Source organism: Solanum tuberosum, unplaced genomic scaffold (assembly GCF_000226075.1).
Source record: "Solanum tuberosum cultivar DM 1-3 516 R44 unplaced genomic scaffold, SolTub_3.0 scf00542, whole genome shotgun sequence".
In the NCBI taxonomy this organism is placed as follows: domain Eukaryota; kingdom Viridiplantae; phylum Streptophyta; class Magnoliopsida; order Solanales; family Solanaceae; genus Solanum; species Solanum tuberosum.
In genome coordinates this window covers 123352-142409 of record NW_006239465.1, presented here as the reverse complement: position 1 = coordinate 142409, position 19058 = coordinate 123352, and the positions used below count along the sequence as shown (strand labels likewise).

Below are 19058 nucleotides of genomic sequence, written 5' to 3'. Positions count from 1 at the left end.
GAGGGGGTGAAGGCAAACTTGAGACATTAGTGGATTTGACTGAAGATCAAAAGACATTATGTTGTCTAATCTTGGCTTCTAGCTTGTTGATTTGTATAAGAACATGTGTTTCTTAGTTTATATTCATTTGCTGATATTCTTTTCAAGTGATAGTGGTCTAGATAGAGCCGTGCTTATCAAAGGAAAAGCCTTCAATCAGCTTTTTCTGTTACCATCAGATAGCTACAAACTACTCGTGATTCTACTGCAAACGAAAAAGCCATTGTAGGTTGTACCATTGCTTTCAATGATGGTGCCAAAGAAGTATTTGATGGATGCATCATGGATGCAGATGCTCCAAGTACTCTGAAAATGTTAGGCAAATAGGCAACATGCGATGAAACAAGAATACTAGGTGCTTTCCAGTATGTCGTAGGTACTTTCGTCTCCTTTATTGGAATACCTTGGCTTTCGTTCCTCTTTAATCTACTTTTATCTTTTTGGATTTTTATATATATACTGACGTCACTTATGTTGTTTATCTTCCTCTTTAATTTACTTTTATATTTGTATTCTCTGTTAGTGGTTTGGTGAAGTGCAAATTAAATGCATGTTTAAATGGTGGCTAGTTTTAGTTAATTAACAGCTACAACCAGCTGCCAGATTTCTGAGCTAATATGAAAATTGTACTAGAGGCCAAGATTAATATACTTAATCGTTTTACCTTATAAAATTCTACCCACGAGCACGACTTATCTTGTTGAATGGTTGAAAAGAAGGGAGTGGGTGCATTATACCGTAGTATTAACAAGATTTATGATGTTGAAAGGCAAAATCATTTTCTCTTCCTCTGTGACAATGATGTTTTCCTTCATTGTGACAAAACATTCCTGCCTCACAACCCGACAACATAGAGTGCTTGTAACTTTCTTGAAACCATGAATAATAGAGGATGTGTGACATATTGGCTCAATATAATCAGGGTGTGTTATCCAGTGATTTTTAGGACATTCTATAGAAAGTAAAAGATAATGCTCTGTAGTGGAGAGTTTTTTCTCTTGTAACTGCTCTCTTAATTTATGAGCTGTCTAAATTTACAGAATCTTGGTGACTCAAAGTTGCCTTATCTAGTAACTGTTGATCCTCATCACTCACCAGAGCATATGTTGCTTAAGTGGACAACACGCTACCCAGTCCTCTCAGTTGCTGCATCAACAGCTTCATGTGAGCTACATCAAATTGAAGGGAAGAGAGAAATATGGTTTTGTGGATAATATCAAGGTATATATCTCTTTTTATGGAGAGTTGTTTCAAGATAAATGTTCCTTTGTAACCTACTATCGTGTTTGTCAGCTATTAGACTTCAACTATGTTGAATTTACAGAACCAGTTCCTTTAACTGCAACTGGAAGGATTTTGCAGTTTGCACCGCTTACTATTGTCATTTAAATTATTTGCAGAACCTACAGTATGAAACAATAAAGTGTCTTTCTGTAGACTTTTTATAGCTCTCTACATTAGTCCTGGAAATTGCAGTTTATAAGTTTGAATCTGTTAAGAGATTATAATGACTCTTCACAGATAAAATAACTACGTTTCTATTTACTCTTTTTTCAAAGAATGCTTCATTCATTTCTGACTCTTCATTCTTTCCATTCATACTTGATGCAAGCAACTGATCATAACAGCCTAGCTAATGTATAGGTTTAGTCATTGTCTTGCTTCCACAGGAAACCTACTGGTAACACTTGTAGAGATTATAATGACTCTTCACAGATAAAATGACTACGTTTCTATTTACTCTTTTTTCAAAGAATGCTTCATTCATTTCTGACTCTTCATTCTTTCCATTCATACTTGATGCAAGCAACTGATCATAACAGGCTAGCTAATGTATAGGTTTAGTCATTGCCTTGCTTCCACAGGAAACCTACTGGTAACACTTGTAGCTTGAGTTGTTCTGATTTTAGTCTTAGCTTTCTTTTAGTGTACAAACTTTGTTTTCCGCCTTGTGTTTCACTCTTTATTTTTGTTTCAATACTTTCAGGATATGGCTTCCATGCGAATGGACTAAAGGTAGTACTACTACTAATAAAAGCTCAACAAATTTAACTTTAAGAATCACTTTACTCTAAAAATAATTTGGAATATCACCTTATGCTCAATAGATTTCCAGCTTTTGTTGTCCCTCTAGTCTCATTTGGATGATTGTCTACCTTTTGGTCCCCCTCATGTAGGTGTGGTTGCTGCAGATGGCATGCTTGGTATTTTAGATAACCCCAAGCATATGGTACTAACCTGACCTAAAACTGGAGCACGCCTCATTGTTACTAGATTTTTCAAAAGTTACATTCAAACATGATGCATAATGTGAGAGATGATAGTAATTTATTACTCGGAAATTTTTGAGTTTCTTTTCTAATAATTAAAGATATCTGGATTTAGTAACTTTATATGTTTTGGTATATAGCTTGTTGGAAGAAGGAGGTACAATTTTCACCTTCCAAGGCATAGAGAGTAAATGCTCACTGAAATTTTCTCTTAGAATTCATAGTATGCAGTTTTAATGGAAGATAAATTGGAATTTCTTAAAAAATTAAACCCGAAACAATAATGAAAAGTTTCTTAATTTTGACAAATTCTGTAACATATCTTACAGGTTGCAACTCAAGCTGTCATAGGCCTTGTTGATGCCTTTATTCATGGGTATTTCTCTTTCGTTGATAAGCATGAAGGTCTTCTTAATCTTACCATGGTGAGGAATGACTCGATATATTTGTGAATAGTTTTTGTCGGGTTCTTAGCTTCATGGTTTTTTTTGCAGATATTTATTGCCAACAGAGATTTGAAAGAATCTGCCAAGAGGTAAAATAGTTTACTGACTGAGATCAAGAAACACAAACTTTTGTTCATATGTTAAAGTTGATCATCACGTCGTGTAGCTCTGGAGGCTGGTGGACACCACTGCTTTTTATAGCAGCATTGTTATCTGCAAAATATTTCTTTCGACATTGTGAGAAATATAGGAAAAGAATATTATTGAATTGTTGTTGTTTACATTATTACATTGAGACCCTATTTATAGACACTAGAATACAATCCTTTACCAAGTAGGATACTATTTACTATTCATATTCCTATTTGTATTTCTATTCCTATTATAAATAGGATTGTATAAACATATTCCTATTCTAATAGGATTGTGTAAATTTATTCCTATTCTAATAAGATTGTATAAACCCATTCATGTTCTAACACTCCCCTTCAAGCTAGTGCATACAATTCATGTACCTAGCTTGTTAAATATGTAATTAATACGAGGACCAATGAGGGGCTTGGTGAGATATCTGCAAGTTGATCAGTCGACTTCACAAAATTGACAGTCAATCTCAATATGTTTGTCTTCTCATTAAATACTGGATTTGATGCATAATGTCAGTCAATCTCAATGTGCTTAATATTCTCATGAAATACTAAATTAGATGCATAATGCCGATAAAACACAGAGTGATAAAATTATAGTGTTGAACTACCCAAACCAAACTTGCAAAGATTGTTTCATACCATAGAGTGACTCACATAATCGACATACAAGGCTACTAAACTCCGCCTAAGCAACAAAGTGCTCAAAATCTAGTATAAAGTATATAGATCATGTCGAAATCAATAGATGAGTTGATATTAAACAAGTCACCGAAAAACTGGTCGGAATATGCTCTTATGCCGGAGTATTAGATTTGATGGCTAAAAGTGGTCACAATCTAAGAAATAAAATTATATGGGTAGGGTCAGAATGATGTCACGACCCAACTAGAAAATAGAAATTATATAGGATAGTTCAAATTGATGGAACGACCCCATTGAAAAAGAGAAATAATATGGGTAGGGTCGGAATGATGGCACGACCCTACTGAAAAAGAAAAATTATATGGGTAGAGTTGGAATAATGGCACAACCCTACGCAAATCAGATTTGAGGAGTCCCGGAAAGACGAATGGAACTATGCAAATACAAATCTGAGGAGTCACTGAAAAGACACATGATGTTGTGCAACTCAGATGTGAGAAAATAGTTCGGAAAAATCCACGGTACTACACAAATTAAATATGAAAAGTAGTTTGGAGAGATGCACGGTGCTACGCAAATCAGATATACAAAAAAAGGTAGTCACCAGAAGGATGGCACGGTGCTACACAAATTAAATATGAAAAAGTAGTCACCGGAAAAATGGCATGGTGCTTTACAAATTAAATATAAGAAAGTAGTCACCGGAATGATGGCACGGTGCTACACAAATTAGATATGAGAATAATCACATGAAAGATACACGGTAATCATTGGCCAGGCGGGTAACATATATGAGTAATAGCCACCCGCCGGCAGCGGAAACTCTTTGATTTTCTACCAAGATCGTAGAGGCTCTGATACCAAATGAGAAATATAGGAAAAGAATATTATTGAATTGTTATTGTTTACATTATTACATTGAGACCCTATTTATAAACACTAGAATACAATCCTTTACCAAGTAAGATACTATTTACTATTCATATTCCTATTTGTATTCTTATTCCTATTATAAATAGGATTGTATAAACCTATTCCTATTCTAATAGGATTGTATAAACTCATTCATGTTCTAACAAACATGTTTCAAATCGAAACACCCTTACTCAGTCTCTTCGGAATATCTCTCGTCATTATGACCCGGTAATTGAAGTACTAAATCATGATTTTGCCAGTTGCTATGATGTAAAATGGGATGCCATTGTAAAGATGGTAAGCGGTGTGGTATTAATTGTTTCTTTCCGGAGTAATGAACTTTTCTCACTCTTTATGGATGAGACAATGTTATACTCATGTGCTATATTCAAGGTTAACTCTCAAACTTTTAAATGCTTGCCATTTTTTTCTTATTTATGTTTCGCTAAGTTTCCGTCCTATTCTCTAATCTCATTGCATGATTATCTAATTTTATTTTTTATTTTTTGTAGAGTGAGGATGAAGATCACAACTGAGAAAGATGTTTGTTCTCATTGAAAAGTTATGTCATCAACTAAGTAAAAGTCGTCACCAATTTCTACATAAATTTGACTCTGCTTCTATTTTATTTAGGCAAAAATTAGCAAAGAACATCACATTTTAGAGATTGAATTTGGATGGGGAGGTTATGTCGTGGAAGTTGTCAAGCAAACAGGATGTAAATATACTGGTATAACTCTCTCCGAGCAGCAACTGGAGTATGCACAGTTGAGAGTTGAGCAAGCAGGTCTTCAGGTATAGTACTACAATGTCTATGAAGCTTGTACGACAGTATAATTGCTATAAACTGAGGCAAATTATAAAGAGCTCATGAACAAGCTAACATATGATTAGCAAGAGACGATCTAATCTGCCTAAGACTTGAAGTCAAATTTGGGTAATTTTAGAGCTAGTGTATAGATTAATATTTCAATTCAGTAATTTTTCCACAGGATCAAATTACACTTCTCCTATGTGACTATCGCCAAATGCCAAATAAGGATAAATATGACAAGAATATTATAGTATGGTGAGCTTTTATCCATCAACATTTGTACACATTATATTACACATTACATGTTGAGCCAGTGTTATAATTGTACTATAATCATTTTCAGCGAGGTGTTAGAACATGTTGGTCAGAGTTCATAGGGGAATTCTTTAGTTGTGAGTCAGCAACTCAGCATTGACAGAAGATGGGCTTCTAGTTCTGCAGGTAATGAATCAAAGTTTAATCTTTGTTCACTTCTTTCGTTGAATTGTTAGAAAATTAAGAGAGAATGAGCACTCTCAAATCACTCAAGTTCTCTTGCTAATACATGAACTAAGATAATTTCATTAATTTGTCTTACAAAAATCTAAGGAAGGTTAATCTTCTTCCAACACGACATTTATTTTCACTTTGTTATATTTTTCCCTTCTATTTCTTGCATTTGTTTCTTTGTATTGATTTCTACAAGTGTTGGCTTTCTTTAGTTCATTTCAGTGCCAAACCCGATGTATGACGAGCACAGGCACAGCGCAGGCTTCATGGAAGAGTATATATTCCCAGGTGGATGTGTGACTGCATTAAGTCGAGTAACATCAGCCATAGCTGCTGCATCTAGACTATGGTAACAAAGAGTTGATTTGTGATTTTGCACTAGCATACGTGCTTGTCAATCTTTCAGAAGTATTTGATAAATGACATAAATGCAGTGTAGTGCACCTGAAAGATATAGGAGTTCATTACTATCAAACACTGAGATATTGGCGAAAAAACTTTCTGAATAACAAAAGGTAACAAAGCCAATATAAGTCCACAACTAGCCTTCTCTGCTGAGTAAACTCGATTTCTTCATGATTCATTTGTAGCTTGATCAATTCCAACTTCTGATACTTGACTATCTATAACATTGTCACTAGCCAAATCCATGCTTTGGGATTTGATGACAAGTTCATCAGGACATGGGAGTACTACTTTGACTATTGTGCTGCTGGACTCAAAACGCGCACGCTCGGAGATTATCAGGTATATTCCCTTTTTTTTACTATGAATGTGGAAACTGTTTCACCAAATTTGAGAAGTAAAACAACTGATCAAGTGATTGTTAGGTAATGTCACTTGCCCTTTCTTAATTTTGTGGATCAACAACTTCAATCTTATTATAATGTAATAACTTTATTAGAGTTTTTTCTTTTAAAAGCCATACATGTGGCATTATGTGCTTATATTTGGTAATTTACTAGATTTTTCATTTGTGCATTTTTCTAACATTTGTAAATTGACTTGATCTTCTCTTTTTGCAAATTTTACTTGAATCATTTGTCTCATAAGAATGAGTTGGATTGTGCTCGCGCCGTATGACTAGATGAAGAGTGAAGTTAGTTTATGCACGGTATAAATATTGCAAACTTGAACTTTCTAAACTATGGATAAGATAGGGTGTAATAGGCAACTCAATTGCAATTATCTTAGACTTCTTTTTACGTAAAGAAATTCTCTGTTTCATTCAAGTATGTAAACAAGCACAAAAATGTCTTGCTAATGTTAACTTCAGCGGTTTAGCCAAGAAGGTCGGTGTTGTGTATAGTTTGCTTGTATTGTTGTATTGTTATTGTGACAAAAAGAAATTGAAACCATGCGTGCTTAGCACGGACCATGCCCCTCTACTATATAATTGTAATGATCCTCATGGTTATTTCTGTGTCTTGCCTTCTGTGTGTCGGTTAGAGCGTCCCCATAGCGACTCCAAGTCATTTATGACTTGCTGGGACTGACAGTTCGGTCACCTGGTCGTTCGTTTGGTCTTGGTGCGAGTTTTTGTGTTTTGGAGCTTATGAACCTTGAACGATCATTTTCGATCAAAAGTTCAAGAAGATGACATCGGAATCCAATTCTGACGATTCCATAAGCTCCGAAAGGGTCATTTTAGGCTATTAGCATGGTCGCCATGACTTTCGAGGTTTTCAGTGTGAGTCGGTGCGATTAGGCATTTTAGCCATTGAAATTTGGCTTAAGTTTGACTTTGGTCAACATTCTGATTAAACGCGCTCCGATGAGAATTCTGTCAGCGTGGTTTAGCTTCAGAATGTCGAGTTTGGTCTAGATTGTCCCTTCTGTCGTGTCGGGAGGTTTTCGATATCCTTCCGAGCCCTTTTGTGGGTTTTGACTTAAAATGGCTTTTGGAAGTTGGATCCACTTTTTATTGAGATGACCTCTGATGGAAATTTCGACTGCGTCGTTGAGTTTGGAATATCGAATTTGGTATGATTGCATATCTCGTTTGCGTGCACGGGGTTCCGAACGAGTTCGGAGCACACCGTCGGAGTTTTTAGTTTTTGGGAAATTGCAGATTTTCTGCAATAAATGCAGAACAACAGCAACATATTTTTCAAAACTTCAAACCCTCATAACTCTCTCATCTCTCAACCGATTTGGGCGATTCAAAAGGCAAAGTTGTGAGATTTTTCGAGGACAACGTGTTGGTGATCTCGGATAGTTATTTGGAGTCCCCGTTTGAGGTAATTTTCGAAAAATACCTGCTACCGCACCCTTTTGTGAGCTTGATTTTGAAAGATTTTTGACACTTGTTTTCTCAGCCATTTTAGGTCCAATTTCAGTGATTTTTGAGGCTATCTTGAGTGATTTTTCTAGGAGAACGTCGTGGTGTTGTCGCATTTTACTGTAGATCTCCAGTTTCTGGTAAATACACTGATTCAACTGCTGTCCATTTCTAATTTTTGAGAAAATTTGGGTTTTAGTTGCATGTTGATATTGTGTTGTTCCCGAGCCCCGAATTGTGTCCCATTTTGGGACATGAGCTGGGGGAACTGGTTAGGACTTACTTTTGGGGTTAATTTTGAAATTTCCAGCGCGGGTCCCACGATTCCCGTTTTGACTCCAAAATTGACCCGTCTCCGTTTGTTGTGATTTTAGTGTCTAAACGACTGTAATAACGTTGTGATCCTATTTTTGATAGCGGGGCAGCGTTTCGAGGACGTTCGGAAAGGGAAAGCTCCGGAGAAGTGATTTTGGAGCTCGTGTGATTGGCCTACAGGTAGGCTACGGTTTTCCTCTCTTAGATTGAACTCGAAAATGTGAATGCACGTTGATTAGTTGGGATTTGGGTTGGGTAGTTATTGAATCATGCATAGGTGATTAGAAATCATGTTTTCGGCCTATTTCGGGAACTATCGGGTAACTATTAGCATGCTTTGTGTTATTAATGGACCCTCCTCGCTATGTGGAGTGCTTGCATGCTTAATTATTATTTATTTGAAGCATGTTGGGCCTTAGTTTAGGTTTTACTAGGGCTTGCCTTAGAAATACATGATTCGGATCTGATAGGCCTTAGTTTTGCCCCGACGTCGCTCGGCCGACTTAGATCCCTGTAGACTGGTGTAGTAGACTTGAGTCTGATAGATTGGGTCTTAGCTAGGCTATACGCTTGCTCCGACTTTAGTTATCCTTATTTTTCTCGATGTTACGGCTTCACGAGTTACGTCGGCGACACTAATTCTACTTAGCGATTTGAATTTGGTTTTCGATTTGGTTTCAAGGACTTTCATTGATTGTCTATGTGTGGACGGCGTTTCACGAACATTTATGAGTATGGATCGATTGGGACTCTTTTAACAGCTACATTGGCACCTTTATAGAGCATCCGGTTAGAGTTCCGGCCTCTATTGCCCAGTTACTTATATAAAGCATCCGGTTAGAGTTCCGGCCTCTATTGCTCAGATACTTATATAGAGCATCCGGCTAGAGTTCTGGCCTCTTATACTTGCTACTTGTGATTGGTTACTTAGGTACTTCTGGTGAGCATCCGGTTCGAGGTCCGGCCTCCGTACTGTCAGATTCTACTAATTAGGGTTGAAGTTCTGGTTCGATGTTCTTCGTTCTTAGGTTCATTTATGCAATTCTCTTTAGTTATAATTATTATGTGTACTCGTCGTGCTTATGGGGGTCCGTTCGGGTTTTTATTTAACTTGCGCACGAGTGTACCTTATGGGCTTATGGGGGCTCAGTTAGGTGTAGTTAGCTTGTAGATTACTTTAGTTAGTTCTTTGTACACTCGTGTACATTCCATTGTTAGTTAGATTTTAGTTCTTGACTTCGGTTTGTATTATTCCTTCTTTTCATATTGGCTTTACTTTTCAAGTTCAGTCGGCCTATGATGCCTACTGGGTACCGGTTGTTTTGGTACTCATGCTACGCTCTGCATCTATTTCGTGATGCAGGTCCGGGCACCAGTAGCCAGCGTTGATCGAGCTTGGAGCAGACTGATCCGGAGACTGGAGTGAGCACACGACGTTTTGTACTATTTCAGTCTCCATCTGTATATATTGACTTGTCTTTTACCTTTCGAGACAGTCCAGTCTATGTTGTCCACTTTTGGGACTTGTACTCATTTTGTTAGTAGCTCTGTACTAGTGACTTCCAGGTTCTGGGAGGGATCTTTATTTGTATTTATGTTTTGGTTTGCTTCCGCTTGTGTATATTGTTATTTGCCTACTCTTGTTTAGTTTCTACCCTCAGACCCATTACGTGTTGTTCCGGATTACGGGTTGACTTACCTACTGGTGGGTTATAGTAGGTGCCATCATGACTTAAGAAATCGGGTCGTGACAATAACATTATAGTCGTGTAAAACTATACAAATCAATTTTCAAAATTTGAAACTATACATTAATTAATATAGGTTTGTTATCATAATATTCATATTAATTATTATTTCTTAAAAATCATACAAAATTTAAAGTGAATGAAAGAAATAACTACATTAAAAACTTTAAATCATACCAACGAGAGTTATGGTCGGTGGATAAAAAAAAATCCTCTTTAATTAAAGGTTGGGTTCGAAGCCTGTTGCGTTAATATGAAAGACAAAATCTAAATCAAAATCATAATGTGCATGAACATAGTAATGACAAAAGACAATATAATAACCATCATTGTACTGTTCACGATAAAAAGAAAGAACAATATGAGTACTCAAAAGTCCTTCAAAGACAACTATCATCATTATAGCAAGAAAAAACATTGAAAGAATGAATGTATCTATCCAATTATCACTTGTAAAATTGTATTGAGATATTTTTGTAGTTGTTATATACACCATTCATAGTTTTCTTCACTTTTATACTCAGAATCCATTTATGAGTTATTTGGTAAAATGTATAAAAATAATGCTGAATATGGAGAATTAGTAATGCTTACATTAGTTCTGTTGTCATTATTTCTTATATGATGTTGATTTGATGCATTAGAAATAACAAGTTTTGTACAGTGATTAACGTTTCAAGTACACCTCATCTAATTGTAGGTGTAAACGATCGTTAACTAGTATAAAACCTAACGAAAGGTTGGGGTCTAACCCACAAGGAGCGGTACGTGTTCAAATTCAATTATTAAGTGCAAACGTGGTCTAATTAGTTATAGGAATAGAAATTATCAAAAACATTCAAATAATCTATAGGGGTGACAACGAATGTCAGATGGGGAGTTTGGATTTGTAATTATCAGCTACAACACAATCAAACACTAAGGAAATAACAATATAGAGATGAGTTCTCGGGATGTGATCGATTATAGGCAAATTTCACTATATGGGTAATTGAAACTACTAATAAATAGTTAAATATCAGTGGGTAGGCTAGACTATAAGTGAGATAGTTTTCTCTCGAACAACTATCACGAATCAGGTGATTTCTTTCGAACATCAACAAGTTTAGCAAATAAGAACACCCCACACCTTAATTCTTCTATTCTCTCGAGCTAGATAGGTAGAATCAAGATTAGGATTTACTCTTTCGAGCTAAACTCATATCAACCCAATAACTACAATGATCAATTGAAAGCTTTGATTCTAAAACCTCTTTTTTAAGCAAGCCAAAATTCTAAGTTCGAATTATATTTGCAACTACAATTCTTAGTTTAAAACACAACTATCAATTAAACCCACTTCAATTAAGCATGTAAATCAATAATAATCAATACCCATAATTTAATTCAGTCCATATCACATTATCATACTCCAAGAATTTGAGTTTTAGCTGCACATCATAAGAATAGAGAAACGATTACCAAATATATTCGCCATGATCTAGGTAAAGGTTCCCAAGTCTTTACAATGATTCAAATTGAGGAAATTCAGAAACACACTTGCAAATTCTCAAACTTAGGTTTAGAAACGCTCAAAGTCTACAAGAAGAACTGAAAAACTCTAATTCTAGAATGGGAACTGCAATAACTTGGAGAGAACTGGCAGTCACTACTCAAATTTCATTTAAAATTCCAATTTATAATTGCCCAAAATATGGCCTGAAAGGCCATTGGGTGAGATAAGTCGGGCTTCGCCGAACAGGTCAGCGATCCGCCGCTTGCTCCAATACATCGCTGGTTTGCATTAGTCAGTTGTCCTCAGGGATTTGTGACTTTAGGCGATCAAGGTTGTCATCGCGGAGTGGATCGACGATTCGCCGAATGTCCATTTCTTTCGCCAACTTGATTTTTCTCCCCAGAGCTGGCACGCTGGAACTTTGGGTGAGCTAAAGAGTCACTCGGCGGTTTGTCGAGTGGTCTTGGCGATCACCAAGATTGCTTTTCTTCACTTCTTTAGCTTTTTAGTTCCTTTTTGTCTGGTCATGTCCTTGCCTTGATCCTTAGCCTTCATAGCTACAAATCAACACTTTAACATTAGTTTAGAGCATAAATTAGACATTTGAGGACACTAAAACTATCAAAACAAAGCCCTAAATGAGTCTCGGACTTATCACATAGTTTATCTAAAAGCATATTTGTTTATAAAAATACTCCCACACCCTTTAGCTTTGAGAAATGAGAAATATTTTGAGAAGGATTTGAGGGATAGTTATGTCATTAATCCAATGCATGTGTTGAAATCCTTGTAATTAGTAGAGTGTATAAAAATCCTTCTAGCATGAGTCGAGTGATAGATTGTATAAAAATAATGCTACATATAGTGTATTATTAATGCTTGCATTGATAATACTTGTAATTAACACATAAATGATTTTGTACGCATTGTTTAATTTAATGTATTAAAAATAACATGCATTATATCTAAAAAAATATTTACAAAAATATAGGCAACAATTATGATGGAAAAGATGTTAAAAAAGGATTTGAGAGGTAAGTGGGTCTTTAATAAAGTTAATGCAGCATTAAATTTCTTTGCATTACTAATTTCTAAAAATTCATGGTATTAGTAATATACTCTTTAATACACAATAGAATGAATACATTAGTCATACATAACTTGAAAAGGTCTAGCAAATAAAGTACTACTAATACACAAAACTAATGTATGCATTAGTTTTACTAATACGTACACTCTATCAAATAAACCCCTTATTAACACATAAAATTCATAGTATTAATACCAGGGGGACCTAGGTGGACGGAAGGGGGTTCGGTTGAACCCCCTCAATTAAAAAAATACACTGTTTATATAAGGTTAAAATTGTTATTTATGAGTATATCTATTATAAAATGAACCCTCTCAACACAACTGTGACGCGTAGCTCAGTGCTCAAAATGACTCCAAGGTTCCAGGTTCGATTATTGCTAATCGTGCTTATATTTAATTTTAGCTTAAATTTTGTCTTTCCCCAGAGCTTTTAGTTATAAGTTTTAATTTTGTCTTTTTCCAATGCCTAGCCCACAACTTTCAAAAGGTTGTTTGATTTGATTATACAAAGGTTAATATCCATACAAAATCACTAAAGCTTATACGAAATTGAGTTGAAGTTTGATGAGAATTTAATAAAAGTTGATATTCTCTTCGTTTTAATTTATGTGACATTTTCTAAATTTCAAGATTCAAACAAGTCTTCCTTTGACCTATGAATTTTTCATATATCTTTTAATTATTTTGACTTATAGTATTTTTTACATAGTTTATAAATATATAAATTTCATTTAAATTTTTGAAAATTCCATGCGTAAACTTTTTGTCAAACTAAAATTATTTGACTCTCAAAAAATGAAAAGTGTCACATAAATTGGGACAGATGGAGTATTAATTAGTATAACATTTGATTTTTTTCATAAATAATATTTATATAAATTATGTAAAAAAATCTATATCATTTTATGAAGGATATAATATAGAATAATAATAGGTTCCTAGTAATAAATATATTTAAAACGTTAAAACAACAAAATTAATAGCGAGATTGACCAAATTTATAAAAATTGTTATTATGAGGAGTACTTTTTATCAGAAGTGATTTCACAAAAAAATTATTTTGTAGATTAATATTTTGTGTTTGGCTAATAAATTCAATTTTTTTCTCGTCAATATTAGAGATCAAATTTGTGCTTGGCCAAAATTTTCAAAATTGCTTTTAGAGAAAGTTATGTTTCAGCTTTTGAAAAGAAGTTTTGCTACAACTCAAAAATAACTACTGTATTTTTTTCCCTGAAAGCACAATAGATTTTAAAAAGGTTCGATGAAGCAAGACATAAGTAGGAAAAAATATTAAATGGAACATGACAAAACGAGTTAAAATTTAGTTAGTTAAAATTAATCTTGTCTTTCGACGCTGCGCTCCTTTTAATCAACCTTTTTGCATTTTTACTTTTTATATTTGAACCCCTTGAATAAAAATCTTGCGTCCACCACTAATTAATACTACACACCTCACTACACAAATAGAGTGTATATCAAATACAAAGATTAATTATACATGGGCTAAAAAAGTATACCAAACAAGATACTAATAGTATACAAAATTAATGCATGCAAACGACACAAAGTATAGTGTATTGGTGATGTTGAGATTTTTCTTTTAGTAGTGTTTGATTTGGTGTACTAAAAAGAGTATGCATTGCATAAATTTTTTAAAATAATACTTGTTAACAAAAATACTCTCCACAAATATGGTAGAAATGATGTGAAAAAAGTTTTGAGAGAATATTATTTCTTTAATAATGCTAATTAGGTTGTTCCAAATCAAACCGAAATCGATAACCCTGATTTTTTTTGTTGGTTTATAATGTGTTATCGATTTAGCGATTATGGTAATAATTTAATTTTTTTAATTATTGGGTTACATTTTTAACGAGTTATATGACCAATAATTCAATAGTAAATTAAATAATTATATTTATACAATTTAGTATATAAAATCCTTGACTTAGAGTTTAGTTTCATACTTTTATGGGAAAATTGTATAAAATAGCAAACAATTAATTCAAATTAAATGCTATAACCACAACTTGATTTAATTGTAACTCGTAGCAAACTGTTGCCATTTGCCTCTCTCCCTGAAATTCTTGCTCGCCACTCTCGTTTCTCGCTGGCTCCCTCCCTCTCTCACTTTTGTACAAACACAAATATATAAAATGTGCTTGTATTTGTATAAAGTGAGAGAAAACTGTATATATACATATATTTTTGTTCACCTCTCTCCCCCAGAGAATCTCGCTCGCCACTCTCACTCACCACTCTCACTTTATACAAACACAAATGTATAAATTGTGTTTGTATAAAGTGAGAGAAAATTGTATATACAAATACATATATTTTCGTTCTATACACTTATAATTATACAAATACAGACTTTCCCCTGCCTAGTTTTCTTTTGTCTTTCTCTCTTCCTCGCTTTAATCAAACACATATTATACAATTGATTTTTTTTGTATATGTATACCGAAACAGATTATACAATTGATTTTTTTGTATATGTATACCGAAACAGATTATACAATTGATTTTTTTGTATATGTATACCGAAACAGATTATACAATTGATTTTTTTGTATATGTATACCGAAACAGATTATACAATTGATTTTTTTGTATATGTATACCGAAACAGATTATACAATTGATTTTTTTGTATATGTATACCGAAACAGATTATACAATTGATTTTTTTGTATATGTATACCGAAACAGATTATACAATTGATTTTTTTGTATAAGTATACCGAAATATACATATTAATAGTCATAGCAAACATAAATATATTTTTTATGTTTGCTAAACCTAAAGTTTACTCTTTTAATTCTGGCAGTCTCAAACTTTCAATTATTCTACAATGCGAGTGTTTTGCTTTTGAGCATGATACAATCTGTCAACTCATGTGCATGACTCATTTGGTTCATTACGTTATTTCGAGAGAAGGCCCAAAATAGTCCTTCATCTTTGGGTTAAGACTCAAAGTCATCCTTAAATTTTCACATGAAGCATTAATAGTCACTCATGTCTGCAATATTAGTGCACTTTTGGTCCTCTCCTAAACTTTTGTCTATTTTTTAACATTAATTTTCTTCATAATTTTATGTAAGGAATGTGCCATCGTCTTTTTATATATTTAGTATAAATAATAACTCTATGTGAGAGAATGTGAGAAGAAGAACACATTGTTCTGTTGAGTATAAATATTACTGCAGCTAAACTAAGAACATTTTAACATATTACATTGCAAGAAAAGAAAAATTTGTACTATTGTACGTGAAATCGTCATGATGAACCTCTCAACTTTACCTGCAATACGATTTCTACTAAACAAAATAAAGTGTTTTTCTTCTCACAATCTCTCACATTAAGTTATTATTTCTACTAAATATATAAAATAACGATTAAACATTCCATACATAAAATTTATGAATAAAATCAATGTTAAAAAATATGCAAAAATTTTGAAGGAGGACCAAAAGTGCACCAATATTGCAAACATGAGGAACTATTAATGCTCAAATGTGAAAACTCAAGGATGACTTTGAGTCTTAACCCAAAGATGGGGGACTATTTTGGGCCTTTTCTCCCTTATTTTAAGTGTTTTTCAATGATTTCTTTTTGTATTAAATCTTAATGGTTAAACCGATAAACCAATATCTCAATAGTTCTATAATGATTTAGCATGTCTACAAATCAATAACCATAAGTCAAATCGATAAAACTTCAAAATCAAATTGAACCGATCAATACACAACCCTAATGCTAATATATGTATTAAAACTCACTGCATTACTAATACATAGAAATCTATCCACAATAAAATATATTAGTAATACAAACATTAGTTATACATAAGCTGAAAAAATGTACTAAGCGAAATACTTATAATACACAAAGCTAATACATACGTTATTTTCTTTCAAATAGAGTATACCAAGTTACATCAATCGACCAAATTTGTCTGGTGGGTATCAAGTTCCATCAATCAGCCAAATTTTTGAATGTCTAAACTAGATGGATTATATATTCTGAAAGTAACAAGGGAATCAAGAGCCTTTTGGGAGGAGTGGTGCTTGGAGCCCACAACAATGGCAGCTGTCTCCAGCCAATTTCCCTCCTTAAACCCAAACCCCATAAAATCCCTCTTTATATAATCTGCCCCCACCCCTTCTTCTTCCTCACCCATTTACCCTCAACGCTCCCACTCTTCTTATTCTTCCATTTATGTCTTCTTTCGTAATGTATGGAACTTTACTGAATCTGTTTCTTTTGTTTATCGTCCTTCAGTTTGGATCTAACAATGGATCCCCTACTGAACAAACTCTTGATCTCCAAAACCCAAATTTCTTCAACCCAAAACTCCCTCCGAGGACACTATCTTCGAACAAGAAATTTGAAGGTTCTTCAGACCTTGTAAACCTTCGTTACCATATGGGTCCAGTTCTTTCTTCTCCGATCAACATTTACCTCATTTGGTACGGGAAATGGGCACCGTCGCAGCAACTCCTCATTAAGGACTTCCTTCTTTCCGTTTCCACTTTCAATCATCGCGCTGCGCCTTCACCTTCAGTTGCTGAGTGGTGGAGCACCGTTTCCTTATACACCGATCAAACCGGAGCTAACATTTCTCGATCTGTACTCATCGCCGGAGAATACTCCGATCGTAAATACTCCCAAGGTACCCACCTCAACCGTCTCTCAATTCAAGACGTCATTGCCGAAGCTGTTAAATCAAAACCCTTTACAGTCGACCACAAGAAAGGAATCTACCTCGTCTTAACTTCCGTTGACGTAACGATGCAGGATTTCTGCCGCGCTGTCTGTGGGTTTCACTACTTCACCTTCGCATCAAAAGTCGGTTACACGCTTCCCTACGCTTGGGTTGGGAATTCCGGTAAGCAATGCCCTGAAGTCTGTGCATATCCATTTGCTGTTCCGGGATATATGGGAGGAAATGGACCTGCTGCATTGAAATCCCCAAACGGTGACGTTGGAGTTGACGGGATGATAAGCGTTATAGGTCACGAACTAGCTGAGCTATCGTCAAATCCATTAGTAAACGCTTGGTATGCAGGGGAGGACCCAGTTGCTCCGACGGAAATCGGTGATTTGTGTGAGGGGCTGTACGGTACAGGGGGCGGTGGAGGGTATATGGGGCAGGTAATGAAGGACAGAGATGGCCGGACTTACAACTTGAATGGAAGAAGAGGAAGAAAGTTTTTGGTGCAGTGGATCTGGAGCCCAATTCTCAAAGCTTGTGCTGGTCCCAATGCGATGGACTAATGAATAATGGAGACTCATATCTGTAGATTATTAGCTTAAAAAACTCCAAATAAAGCGAAAATGGAGATTGCACAGCACAGAAACAGAGTAAAATCTCATTATACAATTTTTCTGTCTGTGCGCGGTGCAAGAAATGGAGAAGATGGTTCAGAGACTGGTTTTTGGCCTTTTGGGAGTTGCTATTACTTTATTTTTATTTTTATTTTAGTCTTTTTTTTTTGTGGATTTATTTTCCATTAAATCGTAATACCAATGTAAAAAGAGGATATTTATTAAATTTCTTGGTGATTCCTAATACACATTTAAGTTAATTTTATTAGAAACAGTTATTTCGTTATTTTATAGTGCAATATTTTATTTTATTTTGATTTTTCATGCGGTGTCCGCAGTGAAGTAATGATTAAATTTGAATCGTGTAGTATAAGTTGCCTATTAAAATGTGGCATAGAATTCAACATGATACAATATGGTATGATATTTTAAAATTCGATTGACAATTTTCGTTTTTGATATTTAAAAGTGTGATATCATTATCATATCAAATTGGTTTGGTATGATTCAATTTTTTGCGATATGAGTATTCGATAATCATAATTAATTTGACTCCAACTTATATATAATAAAGAATTTTATTTTTTTTCAAAAATGTCTCAATTTTATTAGACTAACAACTATATTTGTTAAACAATTTCATTAAAAAAAATAAATTCAACCAAGATCGAGTAGTCAAAAATTATTATTGGTTGCTAAATCGTAAAGACACGTATAACTAATTCCTTGCAAATTGCAATTAAGTTCATGTGTCCGTAGCTAAACAAATTCTTTACCGTGTTTTTTTATCGTACAATTTGTTGATATGTATTTATATTTTAAAATGTTAAAATAATATATAAAGGTTCTAACTTCTATAAATTAATATGAAACTTCGATGCATTATATGATCTTCGGTATTTATTTTATAAACATTTGAGATACCAAAAAAATGTAAAAGGTGTACCAAATATCATAATATTTATACCGCGTTATAGAATATTTCGAATTCGATATAATATTTAGTATGTATCATATCATGCCCATTC

At 34.2% G+C, this 19058-nt stretch overlaps 1 protein-coding gene and 1 pseudogene across 1 annotated transcript; both read left to right on the top strand.

The window, feature by feature from the left end:
• Positions 1–822: 822 nt before the first annotated feature.
• On the top strand, positions 823–6598 carry LOC102579083 (tuberculostearic acid methyltransferase UfaA1-like; annotated as a pseudogene).
• Positions 6599–16656: 10058 nt separating this feature from the next.
• On the top strand, positions 16657–18303 carry LOC102603707 (protein EXORDIUM-like 5). The gene has a single exon (XM_006365244.2). It carries the CDS (start codon positions 16921–16923, stop codon positions 17977–17979), a length of 1059 nt encoding a protein of 352 aa, XP_006365306.1. The 5' UTR covers positions 16657–16920; the 3' UTR covers positions 17980–18303.
• Positions 18304–19058: the final 755 nt, after the last annotated feature.

Bases quoted from the DNA above. Each gene is read 5' to 3' on its own strand.
- LOC102603707 (XM_006365244.2), top strand. From the start codon at position 16,921: ATGTCTTCTTTCGTAATGTATGGAACTTTACTGAATCTGTTTCTTTTG.